Genomic DNA, 21,533 nt, shown 5'->3' with positions numbered 1-21,533 from the left:
TCATCTCTCGCTCTCTTTCGGTTTGTTCTTTTGTACTCGTTGTGTCTGGCGAATGAGATACCGCAGCGATGGAAGATACTTTGAATTCTTCCCGTTAGCTAAAGAGTAATTGCTTCTGTCATTTTACCAGAGCTAAATTTGACAGATGTCTTCTTGATGTTCCTTCAGAGGCAACATGTAGAACGAGTTACTTCATTCATATTCGATGCTGTATGTACAAAGGATTTCGTGGCACATGGGTTGGTCACCAAAGAAAAATCCCAAAGTGTTTGTTGATAAAAGGATCAATAACTCCGCTGGAGGACGTTACATGAAATGATGCCCTGATTTGCGCCTCAGAAAAAAACCTGAAAGGGAATCATGGCAGTCAGAACCATTAGTGGAAGAGTACTTAAAATGCCTCTTTGCATAATATTCCGTGCCTTGTTATTCCTGCTTAACTAAAAGTGCTGGCTTTAAATTTTAATGTTTTACAGGCGAGGGTCCAAATCATTTTCCGAGCAATTTGGGTAGGATATACCACTGGATAGTCTTTAAGAGACATTCAACAATTGGATCTTTGCTCACTTTGATTGTAAGGAGAGAGAAAGAAATTCAAATCCAATCTGATTACTGAAATCTACTTACGCATTTTCTTAGAAGCCTGCATAATGAGGAAAAATCATCACATGCAAATATGTAGTTTCTGTGCTCCAAATTCATTCACTTTGCATGACCAAACCTGAAATATTCATGTTTACTCTGACTGCAAAATTGCTTTTAAGAGCTGAACCTGTATAAAAAAATTGCCATGGCAGCACTTTCTTCTGCATTTAACTGACGTTCAGCTGGAAGTGTCATATAAATCTATGGGCCCAATGTTTCAAAACAATGACTCTGCTAATCAACATTGAAATATAGTCTCCTCCATTTTGTGTCATGTTGCCACTTGATTTTCTTCCTTTCAAATTTGTATGAGTGATGTCATCAGATGCCACAACAATCTTAAATCAATAACTTGGAGGTACCACTACATTGGATTGTATATAGCTTAAGGTCTTCATCCCATAGCTGTGTCACAGTTATCGATTTAGCTCTAGTGCTTTTCTCCCTTGGTGGAACTCTGCTATCCGTTCAAATTTTACTCAAGGCCTTTGGTGGTCAGCATTCAGAGATGGTCAGATCACATGCAAACAAACAAAAATGGTGTCGTCTCCAAACCCGTGAGGGATTCGTGTGGGAACAATTGCTACAAACGTGGTTGAGGACACGGCAAGGCAACGTGTAAGTACATTTATTAAAAAAAAATAAAGGTCATCTTTCGTTCTCGCTGCTATATGAAGAATGGGAAACATTCCAAATGCTGTCAGATGTTGATAAATGACTCGCCAGTGCATTTCTGTTTTCGCCATGAAATAAGAGCCTTGGTGAAGAAGTGCATGTGTCGTACCCAAAGGCCAGCAAGCATGTTTAGCGGGTAAATGTCATGTGTAAATGGTTCGATCACGCGTCCCTCCCTCCACCTACGCCATGCCATTTCAGCTCGTATTGGCCTCAGGCCGTCGGGGGTTTGCCACGTTGCTGGTGTGATTGCATGACTGACAGCTTCGACTGCCTCCCCCTTGGAGACTAACTGGATGGCTCTGAATGCTTTGTTCCTTCCGCATAAACAAAACAGGCAAATCACTAAATTGTTTTTTCCTGTTTCGACTCAGCTACAAAACGTCCAATTAAGTGTAAATGACAGTATTGCCAATATCAAGATGCAAACATATTTAGAATGCACAATTGACAACAATTCCTTAATTGACCACAAAAAAAATGAATACGCGTGTATTAATCAATACACCCTTAAATAAGTTGACCCAACTTCCTGAGTCGGTCCAATTTTTAACTCGGCAATTTTAAGGGTGCACCCTTTACAGTCAATTATCTTCATATTTTATTGTCCCAGCCCTACTCCACAGTAATATTCAGTAGCGGCTGGTAAAATGAGAAACATGACACAAATGAGCACCTTGTTCAACATTATCCTTTAGGTCAATCCTTATCATGTTGAGAGTAAGACTTCCTCCTAAAAGCAAACACCACTACGGACATGATCTAGTCAGGAAGAGCTCATGAAAGCGCCATCATTCCTCTCGCGGTATTTCACAGCTCAGTGACCAGCTGCCACTTTCCTATCTGTTCCCTCGTTCCCACTTCCATGTGTAATTGTCTCCTCCGCAGAGGGGAGGCTTCCCACTCCTGTGGCTCATTTATCAGGAGGAGGACGGGGGGGTGTCTGCACTCTATTGGCTTCCCGGGGGAGGACAGCAAGACGGTGAAGGAATGGTGACGGGAAACGTGTGATGGACTTTCGACTCGCAGGAGACGTTCAGTGGGAGGGTTGGTCTGATTAGGAAGTTTTGGGTCACTGACAAGGTCAAGTGACCTTACACACAGTCTGATGATATTCAATACAAGAGCTGTGTCACATAGTGTATCTTGCACTCAATCAGAACACTTGGGGCTCTCTATTTAAAAAAAAAAACTGAAATACGGGATGTATATTAAAGAAAAAGAAGAGAGTAGCCTCTGTGGCTACAAGTAAACATATAGATGACACGTTAGGTCTTGTGTGCTGAGCTGTTCTTCTTGATTTCAGTGCCAGCCCAGTTCAAATGGATGTGATGTCTATAGTCGTCAATGGCAGTGAATGAATAAAGGTAAATAAAATCAAATACAAGCCAGATTTGTGAGAAAACACCATTGACCGGGATAGGTGAAACGACTTACTTGATCAAGTCAGGTAATTGTTAATGCGACCGCGTCGCTGTGTTGCAATCCCAAAAGAGTAGCTGCTACCCGTGGGCCTCGTGGCCCTTCTTGGTTGAAAGGGAAGGGCCGGATAGCGGCTGGGGTAGCTCAACTCCATCAATTTACCACTACTTCAGGCAGTCCCTTGACCACCTCTGTGACAAATTGCCTCTTCAATTCACTTTGGATTGGATGTTGGCAAACAATTACTTATGTAGTCCTGGAGCGTGTGTGTGCAGTTACAGTATGTTTTGAGCCAATGGAGAGTAGTCACTATAGTCTCTCTTCTGATGGTGAACAGGTAGAGAAATGATGAAACAGAAATCTGAATTTAAAAAAAAACTGTTCATTTTCAGAAAAACATCCCAATTTATTTAATTAATAATTGTGTTTAAAAGGGACAATGTGTCACATGTCTCATTTGTGGCACTTCCATTTTGTTTTGCCATGTAAGATGAAGAACTGTAGTTTGTTTGTTCATCGATGCTTTTCCACATCTTTGTTTTTTCTTTCCAATTTCCATTTTCTCCCGCCTCCGCCTTAGGTTACCTGCATTTTATTTCCATTATTTTTCCCTACCGCATTTGCTTATTCCTATTCTCTCCCTTTCTGTCGACTTCCTCTCAGTCTATTAGAGGCAAAGTCAGTCGAGTCAGAGGGCAGGCCATCTGTAGTCAGACCTCTTTAAATTAGTCTGCATGTATTTGTGTTTACGTATAGGTGTGTATTTATTTCTTAGTTTGTGTCATATTTTTCAACCTACAAACAAAATTGTAAAATGAATTATGGGTCTAACTTTTGTGTTGTACTGCTTATAATTTTCATACTTGGGAATATGATATTTAAAACTCCTTAAAACCTTAACGCTTCAATTTTATGTGGTAAAATTTCTTGGGCATGTGCACGGGTGCCTATGTGTTATTGTGGCATGTTTGCGTGAGGTTGAGGGTCGGGGGTGGGGGGCTCCAGCAACACATTGTGTGCTGTCAGAGCACATTGCATGTGAGTGATTACCTGTCATGGCAAGTGTAGAGCTCTGCTTACTCCCCAATCACATCACGACTGCCTTTAACATTCTCATCACTCTCTTGCTCTTTATCTTGCTTTTTACACCACTGACAGTCCTCCTTTCTTTTTCTCTCACTCTCTTTTTCTAGGGCGAATAGTAGCTTACATGCCCAAAAATTGCTGGGTTGTTTTCTTCACTTGCTCGCTGGGTAGTTTTGGATTTTGAGGAGGTTGGGTTACGATTATCCAAAGTTAACGGGCAAGGATAGCTCAGGGGGTCCACAAGAATAAACCTCCCAAAAAAATCACTAATAATAAAAACAAGAATAATAAGAAGAAACTCTATTGAAATGACTTCATTTCTTAATATATGGCTGACCATATAGGTTTGAAGGTTGGTGGATATCTGAAGCCATTTACCTAATTGAATTCCTTCATAAGAATTCAGCTGACTGGCAGTTAATTTGAACTGGGTATTCTCGTGAACTGTCACTGCACACTTTCACCTCATGCTGGCAGCTGGATGACAGTTGGGTTCAGAAGCATCCAAACAGAGACATCTTGTTTCCTCCACTCTTTGCAGCCTTAGGAGTGATGAGTAGAATGTTGATGGACTGAAGTGAATTTATGTGGGCTAAAAATGGCCAAACCATCCTCGTGGTCCTTAAGGGAATCAGTATTATCAAGGTCAGACTATCGAATACAGACTCTATCTAACATCACAAACACAAGGGATTCACAAGTAGGATTCTTGACTAATTCTGTCCCGCAAAGCCCATTTAGGTTTTAACTACTGGGTCATTAAAGGCACGCACAGGCGCACTATTAGCCAGCAAAAAAACCTCGGGGCAAAAGTCAACGTATTCAGACAATAGATGGGTATCCATGTGTTTAATTCCCTTGTGTTGCCATAAATCAAAATGAAGACTTTCTACCACTTTATAAGTGTATCGACCGCACAGTAAATGCCAGTCTCAAGTGGGACGACACGCCGAGATGAGGCCTTTATGGATGGCAAAAGCAACGCTGCATTGATTGCGCCATACACCAGCCCTTCAATCAATGTGTTACCGTTTCTGAGCTGTTGACAAAGAATAATGAATATATGCAAATGGGGAAATCTAAAAAAAAACATCTGCCCACTTGAGTGGCAACAGTTCATTGTTTTTAAACAGTTTGCCATCATTTTTCGGCAGAAAAAAAATCTTCAATGACGCTTGCTCTCTGAATGCAGTACTTGTCGCATATGATTATCGCTGGTTGTGCACTATTACACCCAGTCTGCGTGCAAACATGTCTCCTATTAGTGTGAATTTACAAGTGCATGCATCTTTGCCTTATTTACAGCACCTGATTACCACACTTGTGCAACTATCGATCTTGTAGCTTAAAACCGATACATTCACACACCAGAAAGGACGTGAGATACACTTGCACCTGCTAAGGATATCCAATACAAGCACTCTAAGATTTTGCCATTTGCTTTTCAGGTTTTAAGCACAATCACTTAAAACCCATCTCATTCCTTTGGAGAATCATGAACGATTCTACTGAATAACTCTTAGAGTAATAAATAACCATGACTTGGAATAGTCATGCTTACTCTGTAGTGACTCAGGATCGACAAGACGAAAACAACACTGTTAATCCTCTTTCCATAGCTGTTGGCGAGAAGATTGTTTTGGGTGGATTAGTTTTATTCTGCTGTATTCTGGATAGTGAAGAGGATGAAAACCTGATAATATTCAAATTTGAATTTGTTTAATTACTCATACTGCCTTTGTTTGTGTATTCTATGTATTGCCATATAATTTCATCTAGTATTCATCACAGGATGGGAGATGATTTTCTTCCTCGAGAAGCAAACACTTCATTTTGACAGATCATTAGCTCGACATTATCTTTCATTAGGCGCCTCGCCATTACTTATTCAACACTCCGAGGACGCTTGTGCACAATTACTGGCATTCACACTCACACAATAGGAAGGCCATTCACATCTAGGACTAAATTAGTAACTCAAGTGACACAATGCATTTGGCCATCGTTTGCGTGACTTGCAGGATTCATGTGACCTTAAGAGGCTTTGTGCTAACTAGGATACTCAACAAAATCTGTGAAATATGTGTAATTTCCAAAGAGTATGACCTTGAATTCACAATTTCGAAAATTAGCCATATTGTCGCTGGGTAGGCAAATGAGCTCATTTACATCTAGGGCAGTAGAAGCAAGTCTAGCAAAAGCCAAACTGAGGCAGGGGTTTTACTTTCAGGACCTAAATTTGCCACCTTTGGTTATATAGACTTGTGCAAAACAATTTTCGAGTAAGTTTGGTTTCATCGACTCTTAACTATCGCAGTGCACGCGGGAAGTTCACCAACCTGTCGACCACTGCTCAGTATAATAAAACAAGAAGTGCTATTTAATGATCTATATATGATTGTTTGCATTCCTATATATTATTATCATTATTGTTTGATTTCTCAATTCTCAAACTTTATTAAGTCACCCATTTATATAAGAAAATCTCAGAGGACACAGCTGAGGAAAAATGTCCAAAAATATATGAATGTCGCTGAAACAGATGAGCAAATATATGCATATTTGTAATGGATGAATAATAATTTTCTGAATAAACTAAGTTAAGTTGGATAATTTCCACCAGCACCCCTGATGATCTTTCCCGGTTCCACTGTACAGTCCCAATCACACACGCACTAAACAGATGGTCATAGTAATTGGCCAGGCAATATGTTTCACAGCAGATACAAGTATGCGGTGGTAGCGTTCAGATGGATGCTTTTAGGAGCATCATGAGAGGAAGTGACTGCATCCTGATAATGCATCCCAACTCGCCACAATACAATAGTATCAGCAGCCACGCAACTTTTTTAAAAGCAGCCCTTGGCGATGTTAATGGGACAACACATTTGGGGGCTAAAGGCTGGCACAGTTTATAGCCCGCCAGACTCCATCCATCTGTCCTCTCGGCACATCGGCACTTTGCCTGTTAACGCTTTCCATCATATCCAGCATGTTTCCATAAGCCTTTACTCTCCATCCATCTCTCCAAAATACTTTTTCTTTCTCCTGCCGCCCGTGCCATCTATCACATGTGTGACTTTATGGGTCCTCCCCTTACTGATGATTACTTAGCGGGCCGTAGAACCATTTGTGATTGTAAGTGATTGTCCGGCACATTTGGGCTTTGTGTTCTGGGATGGAAAACAAGCGCAGGACAATTAATTGTGTTGACAGAAGCACAGCAATGATGATAAAAGTCAGTCAATGCAGATGACAGATCAAGATGAAGTGATGTGATTAACATCCGTCATAGATTCCCCCGAGCGATCGTTTCATGGAGAAAACCAGTTTCAGACTCTTTCCTTGTGTGTCTTTATGTGAATGATCTCGATTGGCTTTCCCAGGCGCTTATATTTTTAAAGCATAAATACAATCAAGGGACACTTCATTAAGTACACCCAGTGAGATATAGCATCATAATTTAAGATGCATTTAAATTGAAAAAAAATTATAAAATGCATGTTGTTGTTGGTGGTTGATTGATGTTGATATTGAGTTTACAGAGTGTGTTTATTATCTTTCGTAAAGTCAGGGTTTGTCGGACACCCACTCAGTCACAAATCCCCATGTTACCAGCCGGATCCTTGCGCGCCTCTGTGCCCTGCTGTCTCCGAGGATATCTTTCAGGATAAAGGTGACATTAGGTGGCCTCGCCCCGGCTGACACCGGTCACCTCCCAGGGAGGCCGTGCTCCTTTCAGAGCCACTCCATTGACAGCAATGTGAGATTCCGAAAGAAAAATATTGACCCATGTAGCCAGGAAGCTTACGTTTGACTCAGCTTGAATGGAAATATCATGTGGTGTCAGAGAGGATGTGGCGTGACTGCTGGATGTGCGCTAATGAGCGCAATGAGGGGAGATGAAGTGCAAAGCCACTTCAGATTAAACTCAAGTGAACACAATGTTGCAATGTTGTGTAGAGAAACAGGGGAGGATGGCGATGCAAGAGGAAAAACATGTTGTGTGTCGCCAAGAGTGCAGCTGTGCTTATTAGAGCTGTATATAACACATGGCGTTTAGGTGCTGGAGAGACAAAACATTCCTTAGACAGTGCCTCCCTGAAGATGGAGTTTGTATTTATAAATGGTGGTATTTAAATGTGCATTATTATTAATTAGGAGGAAGAGGTTCAATTGATCTTTTCTTGTATGAAAAGGGTCTCTGGAGGGACCCTTGTGTAAGCATAATTTGCCATTCAGGTCATCTTTTCCTCTGTCACGCAGCTTAAAAAAAAAAAAAAAAAAGATGGTTTAAATATGCACAAGGTGAGGAGAAGATGTCAAGTTTGAAGGAAGACGGATTAATCACATGGACTTCTTGGGGACTTAATTTGATTTGACAGTCATTGAACTCCAATCAGACCTCCATTGAGCATTTATAAAAGTGACGTTTCTGCTGCCCTCCATGTCTCCAAATGACAGACATTTTCAAGATGAGCGGATCACTTTGCTTTATGACTCTGAGCCACCGTTTTGGTCTTTCTTAATTTAAATAAAAGAATCACCCAGGATACAATCATACAAAGCTATTGAAGACTGTTTTGCATTCCACATTTTCATCTATGTTTGTGCACGTTGGTTGGTGCGCTTGCGTGTTGTCAGTCAGTCAGACTCGGCGGACATCTGCAGTCTCTCGAGCGCTGGCGGCTGAGGCCAAAGTGACAGCTCAGTGCTGGAGGACAGTGTCTACAGCCAATAATGAAACCAATTGAAAAGTGTTGTTCACGCATTTGAAGTACTTTTTAACGCCGCTTACCAAGGAGATTTTCGCTCTTTATTTCAGGAAGGTGTGGGAGGGGGGGGGCATCAAAATACCACCAGTGACAGCGACTGGGATGCCGATCATCCTTTTCTGCTGATGCTGCACTCGATATTCTGGGAACCCACAAAAAAAAATCTTCAATGATTAGCTTTCTTAACCACAAGGATTCGTCACTGTTGAGAACAAAAAACATGTTCCCGTAGGAATTTAATTGAATGTCAATCATGTTTGAAAAAAAAGATGTTTGAGTGATATCCAATATATTGTGTCGCTTGATTGTTTTGAAGTTGCAACTGCCTTTGAGTTTTCTCTTGTTTCTTGGATCGAGGTAGAGGTGATTAAAGACTTGATTTGAATGCATAAACACGCATTGTTTTGCTTTAGGGCTCTCAGTAGTGATTTGTGCTCTTAATATTCATAGTTCAATGCCAAGGGCAGGTGACTCACCTTGAAGGTGTGCTAAGAGCCAAAGGGTACATCTCAATTCTTTGATGCATGATCCTTCACCTTCTTCCTCTATTCCCTCTTTCTACCCAAACTTAAATTTCAGACTTTTTAGCAGGCATGCCTAATGTTAACTAAGAGTTCTCATATTCATCTAATGTGCTGGATGTATACTTATATTATATATAGAACATTGATAATAAAATACGATGTATTTTAATAAAGTGGGTGCTTTGTGTGATTCCACTGTCAAGTTTCATCATAAATCCTTCATCAGGCATGCTGCAGTCTCAGACGGCCGCTTCATCACTGACTCTCTTATTCTCCTTATTTGCCGCGTGTATCATCAAATCCCCTCCAACGCGACGTAAATCGATCTAACGGCATCCCCTCGTCCTTGCCTTCATTTAAAATCTGGCTCTCCTCATCTCATTTTATTCAGCGCGGACAGAAATCCAATCAGTGTCCAATCGACCATATCTGTGAAATATTTTGTTGGTTTTGGTTGACAGGAAAATGGAAGCCCTTCGGTTATTGAGGGCCTCTTGTTTATCAGAAATAGACAAAATCCGAATAAGGGGAACTTTCAGAAATGAAAGTTGCCTCATTCTACTCTGTACTTTGATGATTTAAAATAATAATTTTGTAGTTCCACGGTTTTTAGTCAGCAATGATATTTTGGGTGAAAAGAGGTTCAATGTGTTTACAATAGTCAAATGCTCTAGTCAAACTTTTGTAATTTTTTATGAGATGGTTGGAAATTTAGAAGTGTCTGGTGATGGTCTCTGTGAAGTCTTGACATTTTATTTGTCTCTCTGTAAAAAGCATAAATGTAAACAAAGTCTGCACAGTCGAGGAGCCACACACACTGGCGTCACCTTGGCACACCTTGGCACATCTTTCTACATGCATAAAACAGAGAAATATCAAATTAGGAAGCATATGCCGTTGCCGAGATCAACAGTCGAGAAGCAATTCATGAAAGTTGGTGTAACATCTCAGATTGTGCAACCACAATTAAAATACCCAAAACACTATCATCTCCTCACAAAGGTCATAAATTGCACCAATATTTCACAATTATTCCTCATTTGCTATTTTTTGGGGGAAGCAACCCTTGTCACAAGTGGTCACAGAAAAATGTGAAGGTGCACTTTTTGACATTCTATTAGGGAGCGCGCGTGGTGATTTTGTGGATAAACAAACGGATCAAATATATAATGTGGCAGAATAAATGTTTGGAACGCAGAATTGTTTATTTTAGTGCATTTGTCCGTGGTTGGGAGAGACGGGCTTTTTTTTGTCGATATCGTGCGCGCGCGCAACGCGCAAGTGAGGGCGGTCGCAGACGCGTGCACGGCTCACTCCGCAGCAAGACGCACGCAGAGAAGACGGGCAATTGCAAGCCTTTTCTTTTGAAGCTTCATGGATCGGGAAATGAAGCTTGTTAACAGGTGTATGCAATTCGCTTAAGAGAAATTCAAAACACCCTCCATTGGGGAACCAGGTAATAGTTTTCCGTTTTTTCCTGGCGCGCACGGAGGAAGACTAGAATAAAAAAAAAGAATGAAGAACAAAAACCGAGAAAGCTTGACCGACTCCCGGGAGCTGGACGGTTCCTACGACCCGCTGACGGGTGAGTACTTTCAGCCTTTGGGCCACCGCCGGGTGTCGTTTGCTGTGGCAAAGATTCAATATGTTTTCTGCAAGTCCTCCTAATTAACTCCAGGGAGGCTGAGCGCTCATAACCTGTGTTGCACAAGTTTTTAAGTTGACATACGGCCACTTGGTAGTTGGCTGCAGATAGTTCAGAGGCTGGAGGTTCAAATCTGTGCTCATATGTGGAGTTTGCATCTTTTTCCTCTTTCCACTGTTTGGCCTCCCGCATTCCCAAAATGTCATTCATTAGTTAATTGATTCACTGTCCGTAATTTTCCCATAGGAAATAATGTCAATCGTATAAGATATTTTATTTTCATTTTTTTTTAACCTCCTGAGCAAACGTTTTGTAACTTGCAGTTTGCTTATTTAGAAGAGAAGCCCATACAGGCAGAAAACATGTTCCCCTTTCAACTAATGAACCACATACAGGCCCATTGTCATGAAATTTCTGAAGATAAAAGTAACAATTATAAAAATCAATAAATTAATTAATTAATCATGCCCATTGCTACTTTTTACTCCAATATGGATACTTGCTATAACAATTGGATTGAAGGGATGATGAAACTATATTGAATCTGTTGCATGTGTTTGTTTGTGTTATGTTGGTGACTGCTGTGAACAATTTGATTTGTGATTGTTGCTGACCAGGCTGAGTGGTGAGGGGGGGGGGCATTGCTTTGGTTTACACAAAGATAAACGACAAGATGCCTGGAATTATGTTTTTTACGCTTTGACTTGAAACATTAATGGGCTGAAGCTTTTTTTTATCCGTGGACTAAAAAATCAGAAATCATTGTTCCCTCAGAAATTGGATATGAGTGCTACGAATTGCTGTTATAGAAAGACATTTTTTCGTTTGATATTAAATTTTATAATCCTGACGGCTGAGTCGTACGGGAGTATATTGGAGCACTGCCATTGTGGACTAGCTGTGTTTTCCAACACTTCTTGCACTAAGACTTTAGAAAACTCTCTACACTAGTAGACAGAAATGTCATAAAAAACATTTACAGGTAGATGCACAGCATCGTACCTCATGCATCAAGTGAAAAGGCATTTCATTGTTCTGCCTGTCACTGAACATCACAGGCAAAGATAGATGAACAAAGACGCATTGTTTGCAGTAAATCAATAAGAATTTTCAGACCAATTATGTGCGACTAGGTCATTTCCTGCAGCACGCCTGATGATCCCTCATGGCAATACTCGCGTGACAAAAGTTGTTGGGAATTTCTGGATTAGTAAATGGTAAATCATTGCCTTCATTGCTTTTCAGCCTGTTAATGGAAAAAGGCCAAACTTTTTTCTTGGTACTCTAAAATGTGAATGCTTGGAAGTATAATTGCCTTTCGTGGTAAACATCTGTGTACGCTTTCATATGCTTTATGACAGAATGTAAAAATCCTCATGGGATGAAGAGTCCCATTCTTGAGATTTCATGAATCATTTCATGGCATGCAGTTTGAGCGTACCTGTGCATCCCACGACCCCCCCTATGAGCAGTCATCTCTCTCGTGGGATGTTTTCCTCCCTAGAGCAGCCTCCTGAGGTCGTAGCTCTCAGCTCTCCTGGCTAATGTGAACGCTGTTGAGTGCCATCTGCCGAAGCAGCATTCCCAGCTCATGCTTGAACGCACCTCTGGCTTTGCAGAAGAATGACGTACTGTCTCAGGCAGCTGTGCTCCCTACTTCTGCGTTTAAAGCCCCTTAAACGACTCATCCGCCTCTGGAGGTACAGTAGAGCCTCAATTTAAAGCACCCAGAACCAAAAAATATTGTCCAGTTCACTCAAAACACTCCTTCTAAGGTAGCTGTTTATGGCTTTTAGTTCCAGAATTGGCCACAATTTGCCAGTAAATGGTGCTGTGGTGCCAACAGCAAATTGCCTGGTCACGTTTCTGGGTCGCGCTACTCTCGTCATGCATAAAAAGACGTGCAATAGACTAGAGTCAGCTGACACGTGTCAATGTGGCAGTCATGTTGATCGTGCTGAAGTTGCTTTTGTTTGGTGAGGCGAGAGTGTGTGGGATACAGCATCGCCACTATTGTTGAGAGGGTAGTAAAATGTCAGCAATAGAAGTTTGTGTTAGGTTAATCAAAATGTATGCTGCCACCTTAATATCAATTGAGTGTTGGAAGTGTATGTTTGAATGTCATGACTGTCATTAAATGTCAATGTTGAAGTGTGACAGACTTTTGAAAGTGACTCTTCAAAGCAGATGCTGACAATTGTTGTCTACTTACAAAAGACTATGCATTTGAAGACTTACTTCTATTGTTGAATTTGGATGTCATAATAGGCAGTGTGTGTTCATGCCGTGACAGGTGCTTTTCTGTCAGGGCCCCTACGCACACAAAAAGCTGTACAGCACAAGAATGGATTATTAAGTGGGATTTTGTGTGGGAAGGGTAGCTTCAGGTGAGTCATTCTGACTTGGAAGCAACGTGTGTTTGGCTGACGGAGTGTGTGTGTGTGTGTGTGTGTGTGTGTGTGTGTGTGTGTGTGTGTGTGTGTGTGTGTGTGTGTGTGTGCACGCTCTCGCCGCTAACCTGTGTTACTTAAAGGCAGCGTGGGTGTTCTCAAATCAACGTTCAAGTGAAATATGACCCTCTAGAAATAATCCCCCTCAGCCTGCTACATTGTGCTGGTGGAGTGTTCCGCTGTGCGTGTGGTAGCCTGCCTCGCGTTCCCTGTTGTGCTGGAGAGCAGCGGCTGAGAGATGAGAGGTAATTATAGAGGTGCGCTGCAGTAATCCCCTCTTCCACCTCACAAGGCACATCGAGGGATCATATCACCTACACAAATGAATGATCTTATATGCACACACACTCATGCGCTTACACTATTATATACACACCATTTAAAAAGTTCTTCCTGTCCATTTAACCAAGTGATGATGGATGTCACACGCATCCTACTCACTGACTCATGTGGTGCCCCCTGGATAGAATGAGACTTTTACCATTTCTGTTTTCAGGGCAAACTAGTTTAGCTTGTCACTTTTGTTGCAGCAGGACTTCTAATAGCTGATTAAATACGCCATCAGGGCTTTTGTGACCCCCTGCGGTTGTCTCCGGGCTTGTCTCCCACACTTGTTGAGCTTCTCTTTCATCACTCCTCAAAATTTGCCTTCTTGGAGAGAGTAGAAGTAGGAGAAAGGAGAAGGTTGATAGCTCTGTTAGGCTTGTAAGCATTGTTACTCTTACGGGCATACTGTCGATGCATCGCTGCGTTTCCCCAATGGAAGCTTGAGCTGATGTGAGCTGCCCAAATGAGTCCTGAGGACAATTTGACTGGGTGAAATTGCCTCTTAGGCTGGTCCCAGGGTTGTTTTATTAACACCACCGACAGTGTCGTGGCCTCTCGCTGACTTCCTTGCAGGCAGCGTGGGTTTAATTCACACTCAATGATGGTGGGACCAGGGTTGGAATAGTTTTGGAATTTCTATTAGAGTTCAGTTTTTATTTTAGTTTCTAGTTTATAAAGCGGGTTTTCCTGAAAATGCTTTATTTGTATTACTTTTAATGTTAATTGATTTATTTTCCATTTGTAGTAAACGCGCAACACAAATATTACTGTGAAACCTATCCACAAAAAGCATTTTATTTCTGACATGGAAAAACATGGAAACTGTCTAGGTCCGTTCAATGACACTCTTGTATGTTTTGGCTCATCGTGTAGTGATAATGAGCATCTTGTTGCATCGCTATAATTCTTGCTTGTGTATCCCCAGCATCTAAAATATTTACACCTTTCCGTGAGGATATTTGCCTGTGGAAAAGATAATGTTGCTATAATTGCCCCATCTACAGTTTCCTTGGCGAGGCACCACCGACTCTACCGGTTATCTTTCTAAATAATCCCAATGACAGTTCCCCCACCCCCTCCCGCCTCCCTTGTGTTGCACTCTAATTTGCTCTTCTTTGCCCTCCTCCATACCTCCTTCGTCAAAATTACATAATGCTTATGTACACTCACCAGCCACAACATCTATAGTCTAATTAGCAAATCAAAAAATGTGTTAAAACCTTGTTTTGTGTGACACTGTCAGGGAGGTATTCAAAGATGAATGTCATCAAGGCATCATCCAGAAATGTGTTTCAAATATTTGACATCATTACACACATCATGTTAAATGAATACCCTTGTTTGTTGTTTCACTTTCTCACTCTTCCTCTTTACTTCCAGTATTCCGATTTCGCTTCTCAGCTTTCTCTGTATCTATCCTCTTACTCAACTTCCTGCCAAAAACTGTCTCCTCCGGTCCACCTCTACATGTCTGTCAGACCACAACGGGGACCGCAGGATCAATGCTAACGAGGTTTCGTTTTTGACCCAAACTACAGAAGGGGGCAAGGTGATCGTTTATTAAAATGAGCACCGGCTCGTGTCTTGCTTTGTCCAACTGGCTTTTCATCTCTTTGCTCTAAATGTTCATTCAGAATTGTTTGCAGAAGAAAGAGGAGGATGTGAGGTAAGGTCAAACGATGCAGAGTGGATGAACATGAAAGTTCAATGGAACTTCTACATTCTAATAGCTCGACAAGGTTATATTCATTTCGAAGCAATTTTCCCCATGGGAAATGATGTCAAGTCAATTCATTTGTTCCAGACTCCAGTTTTTGCAATGTAAGCCAAAATATATCTGTATGATGAAACAAAAGTAAAATAAAACTACTCACCCTTGACTGATGCTTCACTGTCAAACTATCTAGTTTTGGGTTGCTGTAACTGGTACCCTTGAAACAATTTCCCTCAGTTGTACAAATGAGTGCCACCTTTCAGTCTCACGTGTGTAATAGCTGCGTGGATGTCAGTAATACACTTTTGAGCCTTGTCACACATTTTCATCAACTGTCTGGAAGCCGGGTGCTGTCTGTGAGGTTGACATAGCATTGAGCGGACATGGAGGGGGGGGGGGCTATTGAGTGATCTTCTTTGCGCTGTCACTCACAACATTGGATTTGCATTAGGGGATGATTTTCTGTCCAATAACTCTGGAGTCGTTTTCCAATTAGACTGGCAGTCACTCACTCATCAGTATGTGGAGGAGGAGATCTTGGCAAACAGCCAAAGTATGTTACTGCTCAGAAGCTATGTAGAACATCACTCAGATCCACTCACTGTGGGTATGAGGCAGAGAGAGAGATGGAGAGAGAGTCCTTTGTCATCAGATGCACGTGTCACCTTTAAGAAGCTGGAGTCAAGCTGAGCACTGCAAGTGTAGGTGTGTGTGTGTGTGTGGTGTGGAGGATGCCCGAAAGGTGTATTAAATGTCTGGATGATTTGTCTCTCTGACATTGCACTCTTGCCCATAATATGATAAAGAACATATTTAGTTTTTAAGTCTACTTTGGAGATTACACAAAGTGAAATGTAGCTTTGCACCCTGCTGGGTGAGAGTGAGTGCAATGAGGGTTCCTCGGTAAAGGCGTCAGTGTGATTGACAGCGAAGAAGTGAGGGAAAGAAGGAGAGGTGGAGCTGATTAGAGGAACCCCGGGGTATGGTCCTGTCACTCTCTAGAAGAGACACGTGCACACACAAAGGCTGTTGTTCTTAGAGTCAGCTGCTTTTGACAGAAGGTTTAGAGCAACAACACATTAAAAAGAATTATGAGCATCCACACATTGAATTAATGCATTGATTTGGATTTGGGCATGAAACATCTGGAACCATACATTGCCTTAAAGTAATGATAAGTGCCAATTAGAGCAAATGAGTTGAATCTTTATTCCACATTTCTGTTAAATCCAATTTTTATTGTGTTTTCATTGTAATGGATTTAAAAATAATCCAACCTCTGTAAAACTCCTTTTCTGGTCACAGAGGTAAACATCAGGTAGCTTGTTGATGAGAGAATTTGGCATGTTGCTGTCAACCGACTGCTTTCCTGTAACTTATGATTGAAGTGAATTGGAAGAATCTTCTGAGAAAAGTCAATGACGGTGTAGCGGTTAAAAGCTGTGTTTCCAAGTATTGTCTGCTCATTGTGCTCTCCTGACATGTTTTTTTTTAGTTGTTAAATTACTTGGTTCAGCAGAGAAATTACAGTGAGCGACCAAAGGAATACAGTATGTCATGGCCATGAGAATCAATCATACAAACTTATTGAATCTCGAGTAGAAATTCAATATAAAATGTGAATTGGAAGTATCAAGCTTTTTTTTTTTCCATCGTAGTTCCAGCTGCAATCTGGTTTGTCTGCATAGAAAAAAACACACCGTTGGTCAAACACTTTTTGACCCCTCTAGATGACTGAAAGGTGTGGAGATTAAACTCCCCCACCCACCCCCACAAAGCTACACAGACTTTTTAAAAGTTGAAAACAAGCAAGATTGATTAAATGCAACACTCGGGCTGGCAAGAGCCAAAAGCTGCAAGAACACCGAATGAGGTACTTTTTGCTACTGTGGAATATACACTCACTCACCACAAAATTAGGTACACCTGCACAATGCAATGAGATCCAATGCAAGGGCTGCTTTTGGACTTAAAATTTGAATAGTCTCTCATTTCGAGTTTGTAAAAATTCTAATAAGGTCATATTTGGTTTCTTGTACATGTTTATATACTATTATATAAATATTTGGGTTTCAAAACGATGTTAAAGTTGTAGATTTTTCTTTGGCATCTTTTGGACTTTTCTTATTTTGATGAAAGTATCACATGACCAAGATGAGCGGTGTGACTTATATACAGAGGCACAATTGGATGGACTCTATATATTCTGTGTCTTTGTGCTATGTCAAATTGCCCGTGGACTAAACCCCAGGACTCCTTGCCAGTCAATTACAGGGCAGACTGGCCCGAGCACTCCAAATCAATTGGCTCATAATATACAGTAACCTTTGCATTCTTCTCGCTTTTGTCCTTTCACTCGCACTCCATCTCCTCCTGGCACCTCCCAAAAGCGATTACTCACATTGCAAGCTGACATCGCATCAGCGTCCTCCCTTGGTGCTCTGGCCCGCCACCAGAATTTTATGAGAGCTGATCGAGTCCAGTAATCAACACACACACATACACTGAGGTGAGTGATTGTTGGAGTGACCGTCAACGGCCATGCAGAATCATCTTCTACCTGTGTGACTGAATGCGTTGCAGACGAGGACGGATGTTGAGAAGAAAATTCAAGATTCCTTCGTAAGGGAAATGTTGCTCTGCCGAGTTGGCGGAATAATATGCGCGCTGCTATTTATGTTCATTCTGGAGCAATGGTGAGGATGTTCAGGATTAGACTGCAATTTATTGCAAGTCAAAACTGTCATATCTAATCCACTCCCAGTATGCCTGCAAATTGCTTTGCTTATTAAGATTTCAAACTTTTGTCAAAGTGAAACTCTGCTCTCTCCCTTAATCTTATTTGTAGTCACGACAACTCCATGAAGGCATTTTCTTTCATTCAACAGCAAATACATGACTCACACTTGTCAACCCAACCCCTAACATGGATGTTGTACCAATTATGATCCAAAAACATCTTCACACAATTTCAAACTTGTCATGCCACATTAGCCTTAAAAGCTTCCTCGCTAGATTTAGAAGAAAAAAAAAAAATCCTAGAACTACAGACACTCTTTAACTCGCTAACAACCCAGGCTAAATTTAGCTCCGCCCTAATATACACAGCTTGTCTTTCAATTTTTCATTGGAATGATGGAAAATGTAGTCAAACACTTTGATGCTTTCGCATTAAATGATCTTTTGTTTCTTGTGTCTGCTGAAGGGGAATTACTTGAGCGTTCACACTTGCGCATACACACACACCAAGTCATTAAGGGGCTAATGATTATTAATGAAGCCAGTATAACATTTCTTCATTGAAATATGAGCTTGTTGCTTCACCCCCCCCCTGTGTGCTGATGAGCGAGCGACGCTTTGTTGTAGTTTGGCAGGGAACAGAAATTGCTCGTAATGTACAATGCAAGTCACTGTCTCAATAACTACTCGCATCTTATGTTTCCGTATGTTGTTTCGCTGCTTTACAAAGTTGTTTAAAGGTCATCTTTTTAGTTTGAGTAGATGTTGACACTAGCTGGTTGGCTGGTATCAATTTCCCCTCCGACCTCAGCTGACCTAAGGTGCAGTCAGGTGATTTACTGTAAGTAGATGCAAAGTTAATGGCTTCACCTTCAGCTCTCTCAATGCTTGGGTGGCCACAAATTGTGGAAGGCAGGCATCAGGTGTTGCAAGGGAAAATTATGTGTTGTTGTGTGCACGTTGTTTATTCCTTAAAAGATAATGTATGCTTTTCACCGTCACATTCATAACGACGAAAGGTTTTGCACTACCCCCCCCCCCCCCCCTGTAGATATATTAAAATGTGCAATTGGGATAAAAATGCAGCGTACAGAAAAATGGCTGGCTAGGTGACCTTTAAGGTGTTCCGGTATTCTCATAACTGTGATCCAGTTCAGTGCTAGCATACAATATAATTGAGTGCAATGGTTATTTCTACTCTCTGGTGTTGTCAATGCTTTTGTAAAACAAACAATCATTGCGTTTAATGTGAGCAGGGCAGCCAGCCAAACGAAAGCGCCGACAAGCCCGCCGGTACTTAAAAGCATTTTAATAAGCTCAGATGTGTTCCTGCAGATGATGAAAACCGAAATAACCTCGTGCTCCAAAGAGGTTGCTCTTATATCTCATGGGCTTTCTACTCACTGCTGCTTGATGGGCGGTGAGCCAAATCCAAGTTTCATGGCCTGGTGCAGCATCATTTTCTGATTAGTGGATGCTCTGGCTCAGAATCGGGAGACCTGAGCATCAGACATTATTTGGGTGTAAACTCACCTACTTGAGCCAGGATTTATTTTTCCAATTGTGAAAAATGTGAGCTATTAGCGCCAACTACGGGACACAGGTGTGGGTGAAGGTCAGCTCCCGTGGTGGAGCTCATTAGCCCGTGTGGGTGTTCCTAATGTCATGGCCCGTAGGTGCATGGAAAAGACTGCTGCAGCTGCTCTTCGTCAGCCAGCCGCACGCATGTTATCCAACGCTCCCAGGAACAATCTTCTTTTCTTTTTAATCATTTGTTCTTTGGCACGGGCCGCTTATATTCCAACGTCTGATGTCATCTTATGCAACAAAGGGGTCGGATTTACAATTTAATCCCGCCTGGCTTGTTGAGTTACTGCTCAGCCTGTGAAGGCGATTTGAAGCGATGTTATGAGCAGGAAACACCTCCTAACAAATGATGGGAAATATATATATATATATATATATATATATATATATATATATATATATATATATATATATATATATATATATACCAGCTACATGAAAAAGTGCTTCATAAACAATTGAAGGTTTTTATTGAAAATAGATTTTAACATGTTTTAAATAAAATAATAAAACTAAATACTATGTATGTATTTACTATTTATAATATTTATTTAGAATATAGCATTTTTAAAATAAACTAATAAAAATAAACACTATTTGCACACGTGTACACACCCTCTAGCACATTACAGGTATAAGGTGTGTACAGTTACGCATTATTTTTACTTCCCTTCTTAAGAATATATAATTTTTAAATCGGAGTAGTACTCTTGAGTTGAAAGGAATTTTTTCCAGTCACCTAGATTTTGTGTTGCACTTAAGATGGCTGCGGCTGTATCTGCACACATATTCCACACCTTCTGTTTCCTTTTTAAGCAAGACAATTACGGCGAAGAGCCGTAGATGGATTGCTTGAGTGTTTAAATTTGTGCGTGTGTGGCATCCCTTCAGCGGCGGCAGAGAGAGAACAGACAGCAAAGTACAAGCCTGTGCATGCGCACATCTTTCCCAAAGTCTGCTTAGTTGCTCAAGACGAGATAAATTGGTTCCTCCATGTCTTTGTTTCTCCCTTTCTTACTCAACTTTTAGTTTGACAATCGGTCTAAAGATAGAATGGAACAATGAAGACCAGCCGCTACAGTCTCAGCAAGCAATGATTGGTGATACGTGTGACTTTTAATTTTCGGGCCTGCAAATGAGATTTTTTTTTAAAATTTAATTTCAGCTTCACTGCAAATCTAATCACCTTTATCAATGGTTTACATTGAATGGGTCGTGTCAACTTTCCAATTATGTTTGAATGCTGGGGAAAAAAAGTGACTGCATTGCAGTACATCATCGCACAGTCTTTCATTTTTGTCTTTCAGCAAGAAAAAAAAAATCTTTCCTCACTTTGGTTGTTTTCAGAAATTTCAACTACACTGGATTGTACCCCACTATGTACCCGCTTAAAAGCTCAATACACTTTAGTGACCACTATGCAACATTCAACATATTCTCGTGTCCTTGTGCAGAGGATAATCCAGGTGCAATGAATGCTGTTTTGACTAGTCTCTTTCTAAATATCCACTCTCTTTGATAAACAGGAGTTGGGAATAAGCGGTAGATGCAAAACAATAAATAAAAGTGCAATTTTGGCACAAAAACAAAGTTGAACATTCTCGGATTTTAGGAAGCGGCTGATGTCAACACGCCGAGCGACTCGCCTTGAAATCCACCTTGCTCTCATGGTATCGCTTTCTTCTCTGCTGAATGTGCAGTCTGCTTTGTGGCAGCGGCAACAGAGAAGCTCTGACAATAATCCTCTCTTCTCCTCCAGCTCCATCAGCCCTCAGCCCAAACAACTCTTTTGTGTCATGCGCGGCATCGCGTCGGGAATGTCGACTCACTCAACCAGGCGCTCTTTTCATGTTGCGTTTTGGCTGGTCATAAACTGGTTGAGCTTTGATTTGATTGACTTTCAAAGCATTGAGATCAACTCTATATGGAATAAATCGTTCCACA

General features: G+C 41.2%; 1 protein-coding gene across 3 annotated transcripts in view; it reads left to right on the top strand.

The window, feature by feature from the left end:
• Positions 1-10,388: 10,388 nt before the first annotated feature.
• Positions 10,389-21,533, top strand: part of LOC147050140 (A-type potassium channel modulatory protein KCNIP2) — a 57,305-nt gene continuing 46,160 nt past the window's right edge. Inside the window, exon 1 of one of the 3 annotated variants that reach the window (XM_085921939.1) lies at positions 10,389-10,712. In XM_085921939.1, coding sequence (XP_085778065.1) covers positions 10,643-10,712 — 70 coding nt within the window. In that variant the 5' untranslated portion in view covers positions 10,389-10,642. The remainder of the gene's footprint in view (positions 10,713-21,533) is intronic. The other 2 variants (XM_085921940.1, XM_085921938.1) reach the window with 2 other exon arrangements.

This window comes from Syngnathus leptorhynchus, chromosome 10 (assembly GCF_054491065.1).
Source record: "Syngnathus leptorhynchus isolate UIUO chromosome 10, UIUO_Slep, whole genome shotgun sequence".
In the NCBI taxonomy this organism is placed as follows: domain Eukaryota; kingdom Metazoa; phylum Chordata; class Actinopteri; order Syngnathiformes; family Syngnathidae; genus Syngnathus; species Syngnathus leptorhynchus.
Note: the sequence above shows the minus strand (reverse complement) of the source record. Positions and strands in the feature narration are given on the sequence as shown.